The 24,466-nt window shown below is 37.2% G+C and overlaps 1 protein-coding gene across 1 annotated transcript in view; it reads right to left on the bottom strand.

Annotated features, from left to right (window-relative positions):
- HFM1 (helicase for meiosis 1) overlaps positions 1-24,466 on the bottom strand; it is a 198,532-nt gene that overhangs the window by 139,985 nt on the left and 34,081 nt on the right. Inside the window, exons 15-27 of the mRNA XM_036755468.1 lie at positions 24,287-24,432; positions 23,482-23,576; positions 22,633-22,766; positions 20,833-20,880; positions 17,938-18,018; positions 12,527-12,618; positions 10,761-10,867; positions 10,625-10,672; positions 2,788-2,885; positions 2,566-2,697; positions 1,237-1,322; positions 924-1,007; positions 554-711 (exon numbers count right to left, since the gene is read on the bottom strand). Of these exons, the coding sequence (XP_036611363.1) occupies positions 554-711; positions 924-1,007; positions 1,237-1,322; positions 2,566-2,697; positions 2,788-2,885; positions 10,625-10,672; positions 10,761-10,867; positions 12,527-12,618; positions 17,938-18,018; positions 20,833-20,880; positions 22,633-22,766; positions 23,482-23,576; positions 24,287-24,432 (1,309 nt within the window). The remainder of the gene's footprint in view (positions 1-553; positions 712-923; positions 1,008-1,236; positions 1,323-2,565; positions 2,698-2,787; positions 2,886-10,624; positions 10,673-10,760; positions 10,868-12,526; positions 12,619-17,937; positions 18,019-20,832; positions 20,881-22,632; positions 22,767-23,481; positions 23,577-24,286; positions 24,433-24,466) is intronic.

Below are 24,466 nucleotides of genomic sequence, written 5' to 3'. Positions count from 1 at the left end.
CCTTAAGGGTAAAACTTGAGGGTAAATGACTGAAATAAAAAATGGTATGCTGGATGTTCAGCAGCAGTGGATGCTAAAACACCAGATATATTTTGTCTAGATTCTACACAGAGGTTATGGTAGGGTGTCAGATTTCAGTGTGGAGAAGACAGGACAAATCCTGAGTTGGGTAAGGAGGATTTTGTACTAACAATAGTCACTGGATGGCCTTAAATGAACAGAGCAGTGAAAGACAAGAAATTTTGCTCTAATAGCTCCTAGGGGCAAGGAGATGAGCATCCTCTCAGTACTGCAGGCCACAGTAATGGCCTTCCATTCTCTATTCAGCTGATAACCACACAACTGCTGTCTGGGATAATCAGAAACAACAGAATAAAATTTTATCACTCTGAAATCTCCTTTAGGAGTCAAATTGAGCAATTCACTTGTAGAATCAAGAGTATGCGATTTAATAGTTTCCACAACAATCTTACTTCCCATTCTTTTTGCCAGGTACATGTTTTTCTTAAAAATCATATTATTTAAAAAATATAATCTGAAATTTTTTACTTACATAAGTTTATGTTTGAAAACCACTTGGTTATCTGCATCTCCTATTATCAGCGTCACATAGTGAGAATCTGGTGCTGTTCTTTTAGTCTGAAGTTGCTCAAAGTTTCTTAGGAAGACAGTCACTAAGATTTCAGCGACTGTGTTACTATATTTTGAAATCTTAAAAAAAATACAGTCACAAAAGTGTTAAAAGTGAAATAATTCTCATGCTTGGCTTCACAGCTGTGCTAAGAAAAGCTACATTACTGTGGCCTTGGCAGGATTTGGGGCATTCCCCTATTAAGTCACACTTTAATATGGGCTCTTTTGTTTTGGCTATTGTTTTTAAAGAAACAGAAAATGAAAAAGATTTAAGAAAAAAAGGAATATACCTGCTCAACTTCAAGTTCATATTTTGGCAGATAGATCACAGTTTCTTTGATTTGGTTTCCAAAAGGAGGATGTCTATTTAAAATCTGAAAATATTAACATCATTACGTTTGATTAAAATACTGAAAATCTTCTAAGGAGAATACTGTTCATAGACATAAGTTTTAATAGTATTTAGCACTTATAAAACTAGAAAATTTCAAAATATTTTGTAGAAATTAGCCTAGAGGGATGTATTTTTAAAAGAAATAAAAATATAAAAGTTATATTTGGGTGGCATCCAAATAGCATTCAGAATAAATGAATATTAAATACCAGTTCAAGTTCTCTAGCATTGATATCTTCTATTTTCTTAAAGGAAGTCAGACCTGCATTTACCATTGCATTTGACAATGTTACACCTGTGGAAAATTAAACAGAAGATAGTTTTTAAATCAACTATTTCCAATAAAATCCATTCTATCAACATTTAATAAGTATATGAATGAAAAATGAGATAAAGCTTATTTTAATTGTGAAAAATTTTCAAGTGGGTGATTAAATTCTTTGCAAAATTATGACCAAAATTTTCTTGTATTATTCACTTTTATTTTTAATAGTAAAATATATTTGGTTTCATTTTTCAGTAGGGAAGGGAGACTATTTTAATCATTAACAGGGAGAGAGTATTAGAAGATGATGAATTAATGCCTGTGAGAGAGAAAATGCAACATCATTTTTAGTCTGAAGTGGTGATATCTAAGAGCTCAAAAGACGGTAGTATTGTTCCAAAGGATCCATATGTCTCCTCTCTGTGTCACTCTCTGTACTTTTTTCTTTCTCTTTGCGCACCTGTTTTCCTCTATGTAGATGTCTCTATCTTTAGCTCTGCCTGTGGTTGTCTTATCCTATGCACATGTCTCCATACAGCGCCTCTCTCTGTCAATATGCTTCTGTTTCCTCCCACTTTTAATTTATCCTCTTCCCTTTCTTACTAATCCCTCTATCTTCCTTACCTAACTGAACAAAATATAGTTTTATTTATTATATTTACTGAATATTATATCATCTGTTGTAAAAGAAAACAACATATTTTTAATGAAGTTCCTTTTTGTTCTTGTTATGTTTAATTGATTCTTCCCCTCCCCCTTTTCTGGCTCAATGGCCTTTAATAGATACAAGCCAATAACCTAGGAGGCTGAGATTCATGGAGATCAGATGACTTATCCAGGCTCACAAAACTAATATATAGGACTTGAACTCAAGACTTCTGACTCCAAGGAAGTAGCAATATTTTATTACTAATGAGAATGCTGAGACATAACTACACAACAAGATTTGATGCAGTCAGGTATGGCCAAGAGTGGGGTGCTTTGTCACTAGGGTTAAAACAAAATACACATAGCAAAAGATAGCATCAAATCAAATGCAAAATCTAGTCTCGGTTTGAAAAAAAGAAAAAGGAAAAGTATTTTATTTAGCCTTTCCAAATTTTTCCAAGTAACTTCACATTATATAAAGGTAAATGATAATCAGATTATCATGAGGAAATTAAGATATCTCATTTAATCTAGTAAACATACATTATTTTTGATTTTGAAAACAGTAATTTGAAATGAATTATTGATATTCATTTACAAACTTATTTTTTTATTTCATACCTACCAATTTTTTCCAGCTGTTTGGATACATGCAGAGAATTTTCCCAAAGTTTAGCCCGAAAGCATTTAGCTAAAATTAAACTATTTAAGAGGACTGCGAACTTCTTTTCTTGTGCTGCCAGGCACTCTGACAACCCTAAAAGGAGGGAGGTATTTTTGTGGTCATAAATTATAGTATTCTAGTTTAATGAAAAGGACCGAGAAATCATATTAAACTTTATCCTACATTTTGTAATTCTCGTGCCACTTCTGAAAATCTTGGCTGTGTCTTGTGTCAAAGCAAAGTCCTGAAGAGGAAGGCATCCAAGATGAGCCTGAATAAGACTGAGATGGGGGAAAGGAAGAGATTTCATATTACATATGAAGGTAATATATTGACTACGACTGATTAGCCCCTTCTTGAATCTCTCCTCTCTCTTCCCATCCTTCAGCCACTTGGTCTTTAATCTATTTCTTACCACTCCCTAAATACAGGCCAGCACCAGTCCACCTTTGATTCTAGCCCCTTCTAGTTAGCCCAGCAGAATTTTATGATACTCTCTCTCTCTCTCTCTCTCTCTCTCCCCCTCTCCATCCGTCTGTCTGTCTCTCTCTCCCCCCTCCATCTCTTGTTATCTACTGGTGCCTTCCCTGGCACCTACAAATATGATCATGTCTTCCCCAACCTTAAAAACATCCCAATTTAATCCTACCATCCTCACTAGATATCATTCTGTCTCCTACTTCTCCTTTGCAGAAAAGTTCCTTGAAAAATCTCTGCTTCCACTGAAGAAATGATGCAGACCAGAACAACAGCAATAATACATTTTTTAAAAAACACTAAAAACCAACTGAACTCTGATGAATTGAAAAGACTAAGCTTATTCCCAAAGCACAGATGATTGAAACATGATTATCCATAAGGAAGCTGAGGACTACTAGTGTGGCATGCTGTACACATTCTCAGATGTGGTGGTTGTGTTGGGGCTGCATAATTGTTCTTTTGTGTCATTGTCAGGATGGAGAGTGGGGGAGTGGCTTATTGTGAAATGACTGGTATAAAAATAAAAGGCATCAATAAAACATAAAGAAAAAAAAGAAAAGTCTCTGCTTCCTCTCACTTTAATTTCTTCTAAATCCACTGCAATCTGGCTTTTGATCTACTGGAATCACTCTCTCCAAAAATACCAGTAGTCCTCAGCACTAATCTTTCTTGACCTCTTTGCAGAAGCTGGGCACTGTTGACTACTTTCTCCTCTTAAGTACGCCTGTCTGGGTGTTTGTGACACTGATGTTCCGTGGTCCTCTTCCTACCTGACTGTTCCTTCTCAAGCCTCCTTTCCTTTGCTAGATTTTTATCCTGTGATATCCACTAACTCATTATCTCCCAAAGCTCTGTCCTGGCCCCTTTCCTCTTCTCTCTCTATGCTCTCTCATCTAGTGATCTCATAAATTCCCCCTAGATTCAATTATATTTCTATTCAGTCCTACTCTCTCTCCTGAGTTTTAGTGTCACAGGACCAACTTCCATCCCCTTTGAGGCTGTCATGTATCTACTCCATATATGTATACATGTGTGTATGTAAATATATATATACATATATATATATATATATACATATATATATATATACTTATTTACATACATATCATCGCCCTCATTAGAATGTAAGCTCTTTGAGAGCAAGGCTTGTTTTTGCTTTTTCTTTGTAGCCCCAATATTGATCACAGTGCCTGGCACAATGTAAGGATTTAATAAATGCTTGCTGATCAGTTACCAGATATCTCACAAACTAATGTCTGCTGCCTTTTGCATATGGGAAAATCCACTCTACCAATGTGTTTCTTTGCCTCTCCAAGGAGTACCATTAAGCAGCAACTTCCTTATCTCCTCTGGTTTCCAGACTGATATGATTCAGCTCCTCCAACAATATGTATAGTTGTTCTTCATTGGACAAGGATCATATAATTAGACTTATCAAAAGTCATAATAAAATTTGGAGATGGTCTGAAAACTGAAAGATTCTTGGCACCTTCTGTCTCCTTTTCTGCCACTGCCAACATCACTATGGAGGTGGCAAGGGTTCAGATAGGACTGAGAGCTATTTTGTATGTATCTTTGTTTCATGGTTGCTATGGACAAAAAAAAAAAGTCCTCCAAGTGATTAGACTGCTGGTGATGAGCTTCTCAGAAAACACACTCAGTATGTTGCTGGAGGGATACTTGAAGCCTTTTCACCATGGTATAACCTACCACCACTTATATTCTGCTGTCCTAGCCTTTGAGAACCCAGAGTCCATATCACAATGAAGCACCGAAGGAGGAATTCGTGAGGGACTGAATGTGGGACACAGAAAATGTGGCATATAGACCTACTCCCCTCAAGGTTTGGGGGTGGGAGGTGTGTCAAGTTCTTCCTATATGGAAATCAACATGCCTAAAACGAAATTCCGCCTAAATTCTTCCCTCAACAAGTACACCACCCTGCCCTTTGGCTTTTGTATTTCCTACTCCTTTCAATGGTATAGTAAAGAAAAGAAAGGAAGAAAAAACCTATGATGTTATCTGTTCAATTTAAGATGCATGATATCTAACTGGTTATAAGGAATCAGAGGTTGCCTGGTGACTAAATTTGCTTGTCAGTTTCCAAAAAGCTCAGAGATTGATAAACAAATTATCTTCTTGTTTAAACTAGAACAGCTAAGGCTTGCCCAGACCTGTCAAGTTCCTTAGGAGGCTACACTTAAAAGCTCCTCTGATTGGACTAAAAGCATTAGGAAGACACAGAAGAAAAAAGGAACAGCCATATTTTACAATTTTGTTTATTTCTAGCATCGCTGCTGTGACAACAGCCAGAGACAATTTCTGTGATCTTCCAGATTGAGCGAGACCAGTCCAATTGGAAAACAAGTACTAATTAGCTGAAAATAAAACTCAGCTGTGATTCCTGAAGAGTTTAGCTTCAGGGCAAAGCTCCAAACCCTAAAGCTAGTGCTATGCTGAGGCAGGGAAATGTAGGGCAGAGGAATGTCCACGAGCCCAGCCTGAAGAAACTGATCACAGTAAGTTACTAGGAAACCTTCCCGTGAGAATCACAGTTTGCACAGGCACTGTTTGAGATGCGATAATAACAACGACAACGACGAAAATAATACATACACGTGGACATATATAGTTTTTAATAAAGGCACTTGCTAAGGACTAATTACAAATGCAAACTGATTACGAGGGTGCACTTGGCTGAAGAGCAGGGTGCTGCTTTGAATTGCTCTATAAACACCTTTCAGAGGCGGCGGAGGAAGCTCAGCAATCGGCCACCCGAAGATGCGTGAGTTCCATCTAGTGGTGCACAGGTGCACTGCAGTACACGAGTCATAGTGGGATGTGCCAAATGCCAGGCAATATGGGTAAATATCACACTGAAAGTGAAATCAATATTTCTCATGTGGCAGCAACGTGGCAAGATGATGGAAATGGAGAGTTGACCGCAGTTGCATCAAAATTAATCAGGAAAGAGGAATTAATTTTCTCTGGATTTTTTTTCAAATTTAAAAAAAAATAAAAGGAGATAAAAAATTCCTAAAGAAATTAATAGTGAAAGCTCTATTAACAAAGAAATGCTGTCCAATGACACACTTTTTTGTCAGAAACTTGAGGTAGGAGTGAAATGGAAGGCTCAGGAATGCATTTCAGGATGGGGATTATACCCTGTTATAGACAGACTGAGTTTCATACTATATGAAGATGTTCCTATTACATAGCAGCCTCCTACAGCTTCAGACTGGTGGTATTATTTCTATTTCTGAGTAACTGAGCTGTTTGGACCCTTAAATACCTGTTTGTTAATCAACCCAGAACTATTTTACCTACAGAGGCCTGAGGCTGAGCCACTGCCCCTCATCCCTAGCTATCACGACCAAAACTAAAGAGACTAGAACTTCCCCCAAGACCTTCTAGGTCCAGAATAAACCATATAGATAAAATGTACATTAAAATATACATTACTTCTTGAATATTAGTTAATTATATTTCGAAGTTTAGTTGAATCAAGTATTCTAGAAAACAACACCATGGCGGACACCTTTATGACGAAGAAAACAGAGTTGAGGGTGAGTTGTATGAGGCTTCTGGGCTCTCCCATGGGAAAAAAAAGAGGTGTATGCCTTGTTGACTGCAAATAAAATAAACACAGACAAAAAAGCTGATCCAGAATCATGTGTAGTGAGTTCTTCAAGGGAAAAAATTAGGGGCTACATTAAACCAACAGAGGAAGAAAAGCTGAGCTGAGAGAGAACCATAAATATGGTCAGAAGTTGCATCTAGAAATCCTGAAACTCAAAGCCAAAAGGTAAGTTTTATTTTAAAGAATAACTGGGGTAAGATGCCAACAAAAAGACAGCATGAACAGGACTCGATACAGAAGACGCAGCATCTACTGTAAGAGTGAGCTACAAAAACTATCAGAAAGACATAGGATGAGGTTCTTGATTCTAGGAAGCAGGGAGGACAATGGAAACTTTGTAGGGACCTTCGGAAATTGTTCTCTTTTTTCAATCAGCCATGAGTAACAGCTATGTGCAGCATCTGTGACACCCGGAGACTTTTCACACCTAATAGTCAGGATTTTCTGTGAGAACACAGGATACTACCAGAAGTGATCCAGAAAGCCTTGCTATACGGTATAAAGTAACAAGCAAGTGATGAGTGAGTCTGAATACAGATTGAAGCATACTTTCTTACTTTCTTTATTTTTCTGGGGTTTTCATTTTGGTCTATGTTTTCTTTTACAACATGACTAATATAGAAATATGTTTTTCATGATTATTATTGATGATGTATAATCTATATCAAATTGCTCACCTTCTCAATAGGGAGGTGGGGAGAGGGGGAGAGAATTTAGAACCCGATTTTAAAAATGAATGTTGAAAATTGTTCTTACATGTAACTGGGGAAAAATAAAATATTAAATTAAAAAAACAAAGTCAAGAAAGTGATAACATCAAGGGCACAGGCCACATTTTTGTCACTTCCCAACTGAAGGCAGGGGTTATGGAAGAGAACGGAAGATTTGGGAAGTGTATAGTGGGTGAAAGGTGGGATCTAAAAACAAGATTTGGACTGCTGAAACAGGGCTTAAAATAGAGGAATGAGGAGCTTTTGGTCCTGGAAAATGACCAGGGAAGAATATACCTTTTTCAAAAGGAACAGAATAGTTTGATAGAGTAGAGAAACAGCATTGTATATTAAGAGGCTACACTCACATGAGGAAATCCAGGAACTGGAGGAGTGAACCATTCTTCAGAGCATTTGGTTGAGAATTGATGGAGGAAGAAATAAATAATGTTGTCAGAGTACTATACTAAATACCACTTGGACAGAAAGAGGAAATAGATGAGTTCAGGAAACAGATCTCTAGCCTATCACAGAAGAATAATATAGTAGTTAGGGAGGATTCCAACTATTCAGAAATTTGCCATAGCTCATTCCCTGCAAAGAATAGAAAGGCTGACAATTTCTGACATGCCTTAATCATTGCTTCCTTCTTTAAAAAATGGAGAAAATAACAAGAAGAATTTCAATTGACCCAATTTTAACCAATAAGGAGAAACATAGGATCACAGTCTGAAGATGGGAAGAACCTTAGAGGTCATCTAGTCCAACTTGTGCATTTTACAGATGAGATGATACTGAAGGTCAAGGAGATTCTGTGACTTGTCCACAGTCACAGTACTAAGTTGCAGGGTCAGCACCCTTCCCATCGCACTGTACTCTCCTCCAGTGGTTACTGAGGTTAAGACAATGATTAGTCCACCTTAGAACTGTTATAGAGGATAGGAAAGCCAGGCAAAGTCTGACACGTGGCCAAGATTTCTGGAAAACAGATTTCAGAGAATTCAGAGAAAGGATAGATTTGATCCCAGGACCTAGAATTCAACAGAAAAAGTTATCCCAAGAGAGCTGTCTGGAGCATCCCTATCACCATAGTAGCTTTTTAATGGTAAGTGTTTTTTTGCTCATTTATTCTTTCAGCCTATGTCCTGATTTGAGACTTTATTTTAGGGCTGGGTTCTGTATACTTCTGGAAGGAAAGTCCTGCTGCTGCTTTCTTGGGTATTGAGTGTTGTGTTATTCCAGGACCTTGCACAACAGCTTCCCAACTTCAACCCATTTCCCAAACAGCTGCCAAAGTTTCCTCCATCAGATCTGACCATGTCACTCTTCTACTAAATAGACTCTAGCAGCTCCGTATTGCCCTTAGGACAAAAATAAAAATTCCTCTTTGGCTGTTAAAGTCCTTCACGATCTGACCCCAACCTAGCTTTCCATACTCACTCTATATCAATTCCCTTCCTGTACTCTATGGTCCAATCTTAAGTGCCTTGCTATTCATTATACATGATACTGTTTCAACAATTCAGCTAGCAGCTACTGTGGTTGTGTAAAACCAACAACAACCAGCTCACAGAACATTGCAAGCCCAGGTCCTTTTGATCTGCTGTACTAAGGAAAGCAACATTAAGGGGTTAACAATCTTACTTTAATCCAGCATACAAATATCATTTACTTAGTTTAGGGGAAAAAACCAGCACCCTGAATTACAGACCAAATACAACTTACAGTTATCAACATCTGAGTGTTTGGGGAGCTCTGGGTTGGCCCAGAGTCACTCCTGCTGTGGCTCAGAGCTTGGCAAACCTCTGCATTTATATATCCTGTTCAGGGCCCCGAGGGCCCTGACCTCACCCCCAGTATCACATCAGATACAAATCAATGACTCCCAATTGTCTCAGTGCTGAGAAACACAAAAACATCCCACTTTATCTGCCCCATTCAGACAAAGGCCAGAATCATTAAAGGTCAACAGCAAAAAGTCCCACCCTAATTACTATTACAGATACACAATCTCCTGTTTCTGTGCCTGGGCATGTAAGGTCACCCAGGCCTGGAAGGAACTTCTTCCTCTACTCTACCTTGCAAAATTCCACTTTCCAAGTGAAGCCTTTCATGATCCTCCCAGCTGCTAATACCTCCCAAGCTACTGTGTATTGGCTTTGTATTTATTCTATACTTATACATGCACATATTGTCTTCCCCAGTAGAATGCAAACTAGAGGCTAGGCTTGGTTTCATAGTGGTGATTACTAAAGGCCAAAGAAGAAGAGTAGAGCCACAAAAACCAAGAGCAGGTGGGATACCTTGGAGAAATCTTTGAATACATCTCCTTTAACCACTCCCCAACCTGAAAATGTAATTAGTCACCAATCCCATTTATGCTTCTTCTGTAATGTTTCTCAAATGTCTCTCCTACTCATTTACTAATAATAACATAGAGATGAATTTTCCTAAGACATTGTTTTCATTATGTTACTCCTTCATTGGCTACCCATTGCCCACAGGCCTAAAAAGTCCAAATGTCTTAGCCAAATAATTATGCTAATACAAAGTGTAAACACAGCTGATTTCTTGTAATTTAATTGTATACACACAAGAACTAAAGTAGGAAGTAACAGAGCATACACCATTTTTTAGTTCCTCACAACTGTGAATAGATTGTACAAGAATTATTATTGCCACTTTATGGATGTAAAAACTGAGTAAAGTTCAAAGAGATTAAGGACTTGTCCCCAGGAAGCCTAGAGAAAGATTTTATTAACTCTGCTATCTCATTTGAATGATTGTTACCACAGCCCTAAGAGGTAGGTGCCACTATCCCTGTTTTACAACTGAGGAAACTGAGGCAGAGATTAAGTGATTTGCCCAGGAATAACAAGCTGTTCTGAAGCTAGATTTGACTCCAGGAAGCAAGCACTGCCCTCTGGGAACTACCAGCTACCTTACCTCAGGTCTCACAGATGTTGTGTCAGAACCATGACTTAAACTTTTGTCTTCTGCTCTCTTCATAAGTACACCTCACTTCTTTACTTCTTCTACCTACCTCACCCCTATTTTCAAGGTATCATAGTATTATATATTATTTTTTATTATTATAAAAAAGAGGTTCAAAGTAAGAATAACCCCCAGATAACACAAATATAAATCAGAAACTATAATCATTCTGAAGAGTATGAATGAGTATCATTACCAATTTACTTTCATTTCTCTTGTTTTTATTCTTCCTTCCATTGGAAACCTGCACATAAAACACATATGACAGTGCATTACTAATGTTCACTTCAATTAAATAAGGATATATTGTTAAACATATTTAATCTCTGTACCTGATAGTTATCTTGTTTTGGTCTTTATTTAGAGTGTTCAGTGTTTTCTTTTCATTTATTCTTAACTGTATACCTAGAAATTCTTTACAGCCGGCTATCATTGTGACCTATAAAATTTCAATATTAGAAAACAATCAATATCACTATCTAATTCTTCTCATCTTTTGCTTCATGCAGCTTTGGGATACCCTAATGTTATCAAAGTTTCTCTAACACCATTACAGACTCACTGCTTCCTTTTGTTTCTCTAAGGATATTTAGATCTACTACCCCCTTCTATAATTATCCAACTAACACTGGATAACAGACTGCATCAGTGCTTTCGCTCATGTCATTCCCCTGTGGCTAGACAGCGTCTCTCCACGATCTCCTCCCCAGCCACTCATGATACCTCTAGGCATGCTGATAACTGAGGGTTTCAACTTGACAGACATATTCTTGGTAGCATCTCATTTGAGTGCCAGAGGCCCTTCTGACCAGCCCACACCCTTTATGTTTAGGTGCCAGTTTTGCTTACTCTGAACCCAAAGCTTCATTTGGGGCAGGAGCCAGCTGCCAGCTTCCCCACCATCATACTTTCCCAATCCAAACCCCAAGGCCAGAGAGAGGGAGAGATTTCTCTCCTCCTTTTACAATACCTTGCATATCCTGTGACTTTCCCAAAGCCATATGGAGAGATCTAAGGTAGAACTCAGGTATGCTAACTCTGAGGCCAGCGACCTTTCCACTCAAACATGCCTCCTCCCTGCTGCTAAATTTTCTCATTTAATTATGTCACTGATGCCTTTGGACTGATTAGAGATGCAGTTAAAATTTCTATACAAATCAGTTTCCTACTCGGCAAGTAAAGCTATGACAAATTATTAATATAGCTGCTGAAACATGCAGATAATTTTGTTAGTGAAAACACAGCATAAATTATTTAAAGGGGAAAACAAGCTTTTGCTCCAACTTATATTGCACAAAACCATTCACTTTAGCTGCAGCTGGAAGATGCTCTTGGACTTTATTAGAAAATATTTTTCCTAGAAAGTGATTTATGCAGAAATAATCTTTTATTGTGTATGATTGATTTTTTGCTTATGGTTTTCTTCTTTCTTTATTATGAAAGGCATTAGGATTAAAATGGCAACTCTCCACCTCCTTTCCATTAAATTATACATCCTGCTATCTAATGACATGCTAATCCTGTTTGCAACATAATTCTTTCCCTGGTAAAAAAAGACTTAGGAGTTAGTTGTTCAGGATGAGGGTAACAGGCATCTCTTCTACAAAAATATCCACATCCCGAAGAAGTTAGGTCAGAACCAGTAAAGGAGCCTACCACGCCTGCAAACATACATCCTCCCCTCCACGCTGCTCCTGCTGTTGTTGTTTCCAACTCCATTCCTGCTGTTTTCAGCACACTGTCCCCATCAACATCTGCTCCTGCATCAATTCTACTATTACCAGTTTCCCCTTTTTGACCCTCTTCTACTTCAAGCTAGCACTGATAGGCAGGGGCAGGATGCCAGCAGGGAGTAAGTAACATGCTCATTCATCCCACCATAAGGATGACGTACTTAAGTAAAGACTCTTTTGGAGGAGGAAAAACATACTTTTTACAGGAAAAGATTGCAATCAGCGCTCATATATATTAAATATTTTGCTTCTTTACTAAGAACCGAACTGAACAAAGCAAACAAAAGCTAATATTGTACATAACTATGTTTTAAATGGTTTTGTATCACATTTATAGGCTTATTTTATTGTTAAAATAAAATTACCAGTTCTGATAAAGTTTCTGTTCCCTTAATTGCACAAAATTTCTTCACTGTCTCAAATGTGATATAATACCATGCCATTAATCTTCCTGCTTCTGCAAGAAAAGAGGGGAAAACCAAGCATTTTGTTAAGCAGATAGACAATGTGCCTTTTAAACAATTCAATGAACATTTATTTAACACCTACCACATGCCTACCAGAGCAAGGCTTGGAGGACACAAAGGAAGTAAAAACCTCTACTTTCTCTCAAGGTTCCCATCCTTTCCACATCATCACCCAGCTCCTTTCTTAGGAGTTAGAATTAAAGTCAAAGTAGCAGTCTACTTCCTTTACTATGAAAGAGCAGAATCCTGAATGCTACTCTGAAGCATTCAGATGTGATCTTAAAAACAACACTCAGGGTTCTTCAATGATATGAAATAGAAAATGTAATGAATATGTATATATGCATACATATGTATAATATACATATGTGTATGTACATGCATATATGTGCACAAATGTGTGTATGTATGGAGAAAGCTCTCCAGCATTAGAGTGAGAAATCATTGGAAAAAGAGAATCTAGCTAGGAGGGGTTATAGTTCTCTGGGCATGAGTTAGATACACATACAGAACATCAACGAACCCTCTGGAGCTTGGTGAAGAGGCATGGAAGACACCTAGGAAGGGGTTAATAAACAAGCTGTCCCCAGGATGGGGCATGTTTATAGGTGCTGCAGTGTTTGGGAAAGGAGGAAGGAATTTAGCACCTGACAGGGAAAAGTCCTGGATCTGCCATTTTATTGGTATCAGGAGTGCCCAGGGTGGATGGTTAATACATGTTAAAAGCAAGAGAGGAAGCCTGGCCTTTCTGGCTCTCTATCCACTAAATCACAATATCATGATAGTGTGGGTTGATATATCAACCCCTTGAAAGGCTCATCAATGACTAATTATTAATACTCCTGCAAAGGTGGAGGGGGCAGCAGTAAGATGCAGGTAAGATGGGAGAGGAGGAATGGGGAAGAGAAAAGCACAAAAAGAAAGCTTCAGAACATTTCACAGAAGCCTCAGTTTTAGAGCTCCAGAAAATCAGTGTGGCCTTTATGTATAGGAAGTGTAAAGGATTGTTAATTTGCCTTTTAACCCAGGAAGTACCAGTGCTGGAGTGACTTTCTGGAGGTGGTCACCAATTTAGATCCGATACCAGTGCAACCTAGTCTCCCTACTAAGGATACAAGGTTGAGAGAAAATTCTCTCTGTGGGTTGGCTTCACGGAGAGTAAGAAAGGTTCCTTAAAAGCATGAAAGAAATAACAAAGGGAAAAAAAATCAGAACAAAAATTTTTGTAAGGAGAAGGGAACAAGCATTTATCAATGAGCTGGAGAAGGAAATGGCAAACTACTCCAATATCTTTGCCAAGAAAACTCCAAATGACGTCACAAAGAGTCAGATGTGACTGAAACAAATCACCAAGAACACTACGTGGCAGACCCTGTGCTATGCACTTTACAAATATCTCATTTGATCCTGATAACAGCCCGGGAAGGTAGGGGCTATTACTATTCCCATCTTACAGCTGAGAACACTGAGGCAGGCATCAGTTAAATGACTTGCCTAGGGTCCCACAGCTAATAAGTGTATGGGGCTAGATGTGAACTTGAATCTTCCTGACTCCAAGCCCAGAAGTCTATCTACTTCACCACCTCACTTGCCTAAGGATAGAAGGAAATCAGACCTCAAAATAAAGCTGGCAAATGGAAGAGTGTGACACCATCGAAAGAAAAGAAGAAGAAATGATAGCTATACCACACATCTGAAGCTCCTCCTATGGAAAGTGATTTTAGATCTGAAGAAGTAAAAACACTTCATAGTCCATGAAAGACTGAAAGAAATATATACTCATTAGCAAGTGGAAGTAACCTCCCCCAGGAGGAAGATAAGGTGGGGTGCATGACTCCTTACTGAAGGGCTATGTGTAAACTACACCTCAGTTAAATGGGACTTTCATCAAATCCACTAACTGAATCCACTTCTATTGATTCACAAAGGAACAAATGATATAGTCAAAACACACCTGGAACGCATTCCAGAGGACTTTCTTAGTCAAAAGCTGAAGGACCTGAAAGTCATGACTTTGGAAATGGGCAAGTCATGGAGAATTAGGCATCTACCAGCTGATTGCTTGAAAATTTCAAGATTTTGTTTTCATAACTTAACAGGGAGATAGGCACTGGTAAAGAAAGGCATCCACCTCACAAAGACAAAAAGAAATATGCTTCACAAGAAGAGATTAACCTATTTCTAATCAAGAGGGCTCTAAATTGAAATTGGAGAGGGAAGAGAAAACTGTGTGAACATTGTAAAATAGGATAGTTTGGAGAATAACAAATGAAAGAGAGAAGGAAGTAGCCATCAGAAAAGAAACTCAGCAATTCTCAGGTAGAAATAACAGGTAAGCAGATCAGGACCATTATTTATGGCACCAGATGATTATAAGCTATAAGAAACTGGGTGAACTTGAAATTTTATCTCAAGGTAAATACAATCATATATCAAGGCTGGGACAAAGCATAATTCCAGAAGGCCAAAGATGAAACATGCTACTCACCTCTTAAAAGAGAATAGATTCAAGGTACAGAATGGGATGCACACTTTGGGACATGACTAATCTAAGAGTTCATTTTGTTTGAGTATGCATATTTGTTACAAAGGTTTTGTTTTCTTTTTCTTTCCCCCAATGGGAGAGCTAGGAAGGGGAAGAAATTAAATGCTTGCTAATTGAAAAAAAGGTTTAAGTTAAAAAAATAAATACAATCTCATAGTGTCACCAACACTTGGTGGAATCGGGCTCATGATTAGAACAAAATGATAGAATGGTAAACAAAAAAACATTTTAAAATATTAATAGTAGATATTTACATATGGATTTGTGATTTACCAAGTACTTTCTACTCATTTAATCCTCACAGCAAGAAAAAGTGAGTGGGAGCAGCCTCCTAGACTAAAAAAGTATGCCAGACTCATGGGAAGATGGTGGAATGAGACATTTCTTAGGAGTGAGCTCTCCCTTCACCACATCAAATGATACAAGAATCCCAAAATGCAGGGGCAGCTAGGTGGCCCAATGAGTAAGGGAATCAGCCCTGGAGTCAGGAGGACTTGAGTTCAAATTCGACCTCAAATACTTGACACAATTACTAGCTGTGTGACCTTGGGCAAGTCACTTAACCCCAATTGTCCTGCCTTGTCCCCTCCAAAAAAATTAATAAAAGAGTCCCAAAATGCAGACAATTCAGCAATGATGAGATGATAATAAGTGAAAGAAAATATTACAATGTACTTCATTTTTAAAAAAAAAAGATAACTGAAAAACAACTTATTCTGCTTATTTTCTCTTCCAAGGGCAAAAAATGACTAATAGGGAGTTGATTCGTAAGATAAGTAAGGTGATAGTAAGAGGGCACCTAGCTTCCCTTGATGAATTTAAATTGCTTCTCTGAAAAGTGTATGCTTTAAAAATATAGCTATCTAAGATAAAATCTGTTTTCTAGGTTAAATCTGATATCTTAAAATCACTCATGAAAACATGACTTCCATCTGCCTTTATATTATCTGAAGTTACTTGGACCTCAGAAAACCAGAAGGGAATGATTGAACAACAACATGAAATATGCCACAAAGAAGGCCAGGGTGAGGCATGGCAGTGGCGCTGCAACTCCTCTAGGGGAGAGGGATTATGTGGACACTTCTGAAGATCAATTTCTATAAGACAGAGTTGTACTTTGTGGGAGTAAATCCCTATTACAGGGAAGAAGTGGTTGGGTAGCTGGAAGCCTTGGATAGAGTTGAACAGTGGATTCAAAGGGAAGGTAGCAGGTCATCAAAGGGATAAGCAATGACATGGGACTAGGCCTCCTGGTCTAAGGTTATGCAGCATTTCCACTGCACTTGGGTGCCTCCATTGACAGTTAATATTCTTGGGAGGATATTATAGAGAATCATAAGAAAAGAAGTGAATGAAAAATGACATTTCTTAGAAAGAGACAATACAAGTTAGTATGGCTGGAACAGCGGGATGGATGGGGAAGCAGGAGTAGGGAATGCACTCTATCTGCCTGGGAAAAGTAAAGGGTAAATAAAGAATAAAAGAATCAAAGAGAATGACACAAGAAGCATAAATTCAAGGAACTTGGAAATGGGTTGGGTATCAGGGAAGACAGAGCTGGGAGAAGAATAGACTCAGATTAGTAGAAACAAAAACAAATAGAAGAAAATAAGCGTGAGCAAAAAAGACAAACGAAAGAATAAATATTCAGAGCTCTGAATATAAAATTTATTAGGGATAAATATGTTCACCAGCTGCCTAAGTATAAAATGGGAGAGGTGTGGCTAGACAATTACAACCTCAATCTGATTCAAAATTGTGACACAGAAGCCACAATGCTAGTGTTACCTTTGGCCACAGTAAGAGAGCGGAATGTCCCCAATGGGCAAAGTAATAGTCTCACCGTATTCTGCTTTATCTGATCACATCTGGAGTACATGCTCAGTATTTATGTTGCCTACGTTTATAATATTTACATTTTAAGGACATCAAAAAGCCAAAGTTTACTCAGGATGATGACCTGGATGGTAAGGGAACCAAAGACATGCCATATAAAAATCAATTGAAGGGAATAGGGACAGTGAGTCTGAAGAAGAGAAGACTTAGAACATGATTTTGCTTTCCAAAGCACTGTCATATGGCAGAAGAGCTAGACCTGCCCTGGTTCAAAAAGAACTAGGATGCATGGGTAGAAGTTACAAACATTTAGGTATGATGTGTAGAAAAACTTTGTAAGGTTAGAGGTGTTCAAGGGCGGAACAAGTTGCCATGGGAGGTAGTGGATTCAAGTAAAGGTCAAATAACCACTTATAAGAAATGTAGAGGGATTGCCGTACATCTACAGGTTAAAAGGGATGATCTCTAAAGTTCCTTTCAACTCAGACATTCTGTGACAGGGAACTGTAGCACTGGTACAATAAAGGCTTTGGTCATTCTAATTCGCACAAAAATATCTGGCAGAGGGGAGGGCGTAAGCAGTAAGGAACCTTAAAACTATCAATCTGCCACTCAACTGATGGTTTTAGTCAACTTTGTAAATGGACTTCAGCAGCTCTCCACCCAAGTCTTCCCTGTGCATAGAGTCTATACAACATTGCTTCTGAAGATAACAGGCATGGAGAATGGAGATCGTAATATCAGCTAAAATTAGCTTAATAAATTTCTAGTTTCATCTTCAGGTAAAACTGACTTAAAATTTACATTAATGGATGGAATGCCACAAAGAAAATTCTAAGTCATGTACCAAACGTACATCTATCCATTTTTATAAATCTGTAAAGGCATGAAATCGACTCTCTGTAATGAAAAAGTAAGTAAACATTACCAGTTGATTTGAAATTAACATCTTCGTCCATCTTTATCAGGTTGACAGAAGATAAATCATTCAAATTTTTCAAACACAATTCTGTTGAGGTAATGAAAATATAGTTTATTTTTAGTGCAGGAATCAAAACAAAATTTTAGCAGTAAATAAAAATACATAGGAAATATAGTATTACATACAATAAAGTTGGGATATTATAATATTTCAAAGCAAAGAAACCCTGTAAAATACAAAAAATATTTTATTTATTACTACTACTACTATGATGATGACAACAGCTGTGACGACGTGACATATCTATAGCAATTTAAGGCTCACAATGGGCTCCTCACAGCCCTGGGAGTTGTGTTATTATTGTCTCCATTTTACAGATAAGGAAACTGAAGCAGACAGAGTCTAAGTGATATGCCCAGAGTCACACATTTAAATAAGTGTCTGAGGCGGGATTGAAATCCAGGTCTTTCTGACTCCAAGCCCAGTGCTCTGCCCACTGTACCACACTGCCGCCTAATTTCTTGTTTTCGTCTGAAAAAGGAGAAAGTTAAACTAGATGATCTCTTAGATTCCTTGCAGTTATAAAATCCTTTGATTCTACAAAATTCAGGAAAAAGGTTAAATTGTGTGCCACATATGTATTTGTTAATTTTGAGAAATAAGTCGACATAAGACTGGCAGAATACATGATTTAAAATGTTATATATTTGTGTATATATAAATATAAATAACTGCAATTCAGTTGCCATGGTAATGACGACTTCTAATTCCATGACCAGCATTTCACTAGCATGGTTTTGCATTGAATATACGCCTATGTTAGAAAGGAATTTTTATTGTAATCTTATTAATAGGAGTCTTCTATTTACTTATATCTGACCAGATTTAAGGGGCTCTACTTAGAATTTATTTAGGTTTTTTAGCCATATAAGTTTTTGCTTGATTCTATGCACATATCCCAATGTTTTTGAAAGGAATAAATTATTACAGACGGGCAGAGATGGATTCACAGGAAAATGTTTCATTTAATTCAAACATGTTTCAGATCATTGAGTTCTGCCTTAGCAAGGGAGATACCCAGTGTCACGTTATAATATTCACATTTATCTCATAACATGTAAATAATAATATGGAGAGAACATAGATCCTCTGCATTGAGCACAAGAAGAAAATACGCAATTGAAACATTAAAAATGAAAACTGTCCATCCATGAGGTAGCAAATAACAAAAGGAGACAAGCTGAATGCCAAGCACTGCTACTGACTTGAGTCAAAGGAACAATATAGCAAGAATCCATTTTAAATATATTTGTGAAAGGAGAAATCTTCATGCTGAGGAGACAAAGAGAAAAAATGACAAGATCCTTGCCCTGGAAAAATGTACACTTTGCTTGATGGGAACAAGCCAAGAAGAGTGGAATGGAGAAGGAGCCAGCCAGATCCTCCTACTCACATGTGGCACCAGGGGTAAGGAGCAGGGCATCTTTCCCAACTAGATAGATTTTCTCATGGTTGCACTGCCTTATCTATAGACAAGGTTATACTATAGTAACTATTTTCAATACAGGAAAAGTCTATTTAAACAAGACATCAAACAAGTTAAAAATAAACCCCCGGTAAAATGTGACTACATTACAACTATGAAGGAAAAGCCTGATAGCCACTCAATGAGGCAAGTGTGAAGCCTTCCAACACTAGCATTTTAAATGCTGTTATGGTATATTTAATTTCCACACGCAGAAAGAAGCTTTATGTACTTGAAAATTTCATTTTTATTCCTAACGCTGCATTTTTATTTGCCATATGTATAATGTATATAAATAAATGTACAGCCAGGCTGAAAATAAATTAAAGTTGCCTACTTATTCCTGGTAGCATGAAACAATTTTACATACTGGCTAAAATGCAATAAATAGTGCTCTTGATATCGATATCATTGCTAACTAAGTACTTATTGGTTGATAACTAGGATATAACACATATTCATGATTTGAGCATATGGGGGAAAGGGAATTAAATTATATTATATATTATAGTTGGCACTGTATTTGCAACAAGAATTAAATTATCAAAAAATAAGAGTGCTGGCTACCTTCACCAGCCAGGTTTTGAAAGAGATAAGTTTGACATAAAGAAATTTAAGAATTTTTAAAAAAAAATTATATAGCTTATTTAGAAAAGGTGCATGAATGAAACTTTATTTATATACAAATAGAGGTATTCTTATTTTTAAAGACATATAGTCACTACTGAAGTAATTTAAAGAGAAAATAATGACCTTTTCAGTAGTTGATGATATTATGAATTTTGGACTGCTGTAATGAATAAAAGTCAGCCTTAGAGTCCAGCTTCTAATACTCATTCTGTGACCCTGGGAAAGTCAGTTAAGCTCTTGATGCCTGAGGCAGCTCTCCAAAACCATGAAGTTACAGAACAGTTACCCAATTCCATTGGGAGAGGAAGTTTCCTCACCTGGATTTCTCTACACTCGTGAAATCCCAGGTGCAGAAAATCAATCAGTCAATAAACAAACACTGCAGTCTATATGAGATGACTCAGTCCATAAAAACCTCACAGAATGTACTTTTGTTTAAAAAGACAAAATTACATGGAACAATCTCCTGGCCTTCAAACTTTGCTGTCGTTGAGTCGTTTCAGTCATATCCGACTCTTTGTGACCCTATTTGGGGTTTTCTTGGCAAAGATACTGGAGTGGTTTGCCTTTTCCTTCTCTAGCTTATTTTACAGATGAGGAAACTAAGGCAAACAGGGTTAAATGACTTGCCCAGGGTCACACAGCTAGTAAGCATCTGAAGCCTGGTGAATTTTCCTGACACCAGGCCCGGCACTCTATCTATTTACTGCATCACCTCGTTGCCCTCAAACCAGACACAAACTAACCTTGTAATTTTGATTCAATTCCACTTTTGTCCAGTCCAGACGGAAAATCTGTAGGTGGTAAAAGGAAGGACAAGAAAGATAAAATATAGTATCTCCATTTCTTTTTCACATGAGTTAAGCTTGTAACTCAGTTATCTACAGAAAAAATAGGTTTATTTAACAGGTTTATTGATGATATGATAAAGGACATGTACGATCTCATTGAATTTAACTGAGGCTTACATTTAAAGAAAGATAACAACTATGACATCCCTTCCATGTGACCTAACGTTCCTTCAGAATCTGATTGGAGGATTTAGAGTCAGAAGTAACCCAAGCAAACATTTATTTCATGAATGTGCCTAAGAAAACTGAGGACAGCAGGATGAGCAACCTAAAGTCAAATGGGATAAGTGCCAGAGCAGGATCAGAACCCAATACCTCTGACTCTAAATCCAGGCCTATAGCTACTACGCTGACTCTTTCTTTTGGATGAACTTTTTATCTTGAAATAATTTGCAGCTTTTATTAAAATATAAACCATAACTATAACTTTTTATTTCTCAATTTTCAAAGAAAATATGTAACATTTAAGTTTATACTATTAGAAATGTTATTAGCTAGTTGTTCTGGTACCATAAAATACAGTTCTACTGGAGACTCTACTAACATCTTTGGATGGCTCATTCTGGTGTGGAAGTAACACTGGGTTGTCTAAAGAAAACCCATGCTCTGGTCACCCCACTCCCATCACCCCCACCCCTCACATGCTGGAAAAGATTGATTATGTGTCTGCTGTCCTGGGACCCTCCTAGTGTGGAAAGGCTCATCATCAGCTTATGAATTTTTCAGCCTGAGTGACCTTCAAAGACTATTTAACAAAACAGAAGGATTGCAATCTGCACTGGTAGAGGGAATGCCCACACCAATAAAATCATGGTTCCTTGAAGCATTAAGAGTACCTTAAGATGTACCACTAGAGCCTTCTTCATTGCCTCCTCAGATGTTTTTCTGGGCCCCTGAAGGCTTTGAGATAGAGAGGCTTTACATACAGGCCCAGCAACAGTTGAACTCTAATGTCCCTGTAGCTCTAGATGTATGATCTCTGATCTTATGATTTCTGTCACCTATAGCGCCTAGCATGACACCCTGAAAACAGTGGGTTTCCAATAAATGTTTGAAGAATGAATGAATATTCATATGGCAAACTGCTGTTCTCTTTATTTGGAAAGCTAACCTTTTTACTTTCAAACATCAAATTTCATATTTTCTAAGAATGTAGTCCACAGTAATCCACAGGCCAAGTTTCTAATTGATATCCAGCAAATAAGCATTTTCATTTTATCCCATTTACCACATAAAAGAATATTCTAAGAGTCACTAAATATAAAATAAAACCAAATGTTAACAGAAAACATACTCTATGAAAATATGATAAGCATATGTTTTGATGTTATACATTAACTGAAAAACTAGCAACCATGAAGTTGGAACTCCATGCTGATGCTGAAAGCAAAGAAAAAACATGAGAATGTTAAAAGATGTTCATTTCAATGCCATTTGATAATATTAAAGTTGGAATTTTTCCCTAAAAAGTCTATACTTCCTTTTTAATGTTACTGTTTCAAACATGATTTGAAAGGAAAGAATAAGGAAAATAGGTAATATAATTTATCATTTTGAATTACCATTGAAGAGTACCAAATGTGTACAATGTACATGTAAATAATATCAAAATCTATTCTCTATAGTAGAAATATACATACCAACTTAAAACTTATAGCTATACTTATTTATTATATTTGATTTGTAATAACAAACCATAATGAGCTGGATTTTTCAAGGCTCTGATGTAAAGCAAGGTTGATCGTATCCATTCCAAAGCTACATTGACATCTGTGATGGTACGCAGCACTATTTCTGCATTTAAATGCTCAATTAGGTGCCTGTGCAAACTAAGTAAAAAGATAAACACGCCATTAACAACACAAGTTGGGGACAAAACTCCTTTTCAATGTTAGAAATTACAATGTACTCCTTATTGTCATTTCAATGATAGTTCATAATAAAAGGCCAAAATTAATTATTAAGAGTGAAGAGTCTGCTCAGCTTAAATTGGTGGATTCTGCTGTCTTGCATAGACTAGAAGGCATATTGTTGTAAGGGAAAAATCCAGAGCAATAATAAACAAAACAAAACAAAAAAACTTGGATCTGCAACAGATCTTTTGATAGCAAGTCACAAATACTATAAAATTTTTTAAAAATCTTACAGATACGTAGTGAAATAAAGAAAATAAATATATTCTTTTTCTTTTTTCTCTTTTTTAGTAGCTATGCCTATGATATCCTATGAGTAGGAATTGAAGAGAGGGGGAAAAAATTCCTCAATGAAATTATTGCCCTGTACTCACTACCAAATTCCCAGGAGAACACACAGATTTTCTATTGGGTTGTTTAGTATTCAACTAAGTTAAATAGGAAATTGACAAATTCCCTAAAGAACTGCCAAAACCCTTAAGTCTTTCTGTAATGCAGAATAAACTTAGTTAATTCTCAAAAACTTGACAAATTTCTTTTTTCAAAACAAAGTTACATTTGAACACACGAGAAGAAAGAAAGCAACTTTCAATGTGACTATCTTTGGAAAGTCTGTTTGTCTCCGCCGTACCTGCTTTCTATGGTGTCCGTGCCAGTTAGCATCTGCACGTACTTCTCCCTTGTACTTAACCTAGTCATGATAACTGCAGTGGCTGTTGTGTCGAACTACAAAAGACCCAGAGAAGCAGCATCCTTATGTTAACCCTCCAGAATAATACAACAGAATTCCAAAACCAATCTGATCTCTCTTTCAGTTAGTCCTGCATGCTCTGTAAGTAATCAAGAGCTCCTAGAAACACTCTTATGCACGATCCATTATCTGAAACTCTTGTACCTTGGTACAAAAGCTGTGAGCTCTCCGTATGGAAGGTGGCAGTGATCAAACACATGTGTATAGAGAGAACCACATACACCTTGTGAACTTCAGTGCAGTTGTTCTGTTCAAATGCTGAGCTTCAAGGAAAGCAGCAGACAAATGCTGCAATAATTCCTTATAAAACAAAGTCTTTTTTTTTCTCTTATAATGCTAAAAGGCCTACTTTTATTTTCTACTATACCATAGGAATCTTTTACTGTTGCCACTATCCCTCAATTTAAATAACGAATGGAGAAAGAGAAAACCTAGGGTTACCGTGTTTTTTTAGGGAACAAGCAGGTGAATTTGGGAGCAACTAGGTTGAAAGTGCTTTTTAAAAATTTTTTTCCAATCTTGCCTTAATCCATACTTTCTCAATCAAATTTATCAAACAATAGCATGACAAATATCATATGAACAACCTAAAAACCTAGTCTAATCTTTTAAATCTTTTGTACACTGAAAAACAAGTAGAACTAAACCTTCTTTAAAATAGTATAAATGAAGCAGAATCACTTACTTGAGGACGGCCAGCTCTACCAATCATTTGCAGAATATCTGATTCACTGTATTCTTCAAACACTCCTCCAGCGTAGTGCATTGTGGATTTTATAACTACTAGATGGGCTGGCAAATTTACTCCCATTGCTAAGGTACTGGTAGTAACTGCATCAAATTAAGGTATGATAATTTCATAACT

The sequence above is a fragment of the Trichosurus vulpecula genome, chromosome 4 (assembly GCF_011100635.1).
Source record: "Trichosurus vulpecula isolate mTriVul1 chromosome 4, mTriVul1.pri, whole genome shotgun sequence".
Classification (NCBI taxonomy): Eukaryota; Metazoa; Chordata; class Mammalia; order Diprotodontia; family Phalangeridae; genus Trichosurus; species Trichosurus vulpecula.
Note: the sequence above shows the minus strand (reverse complement) of the source record. Positions and strands in the feature narration are given on the sequence as shown.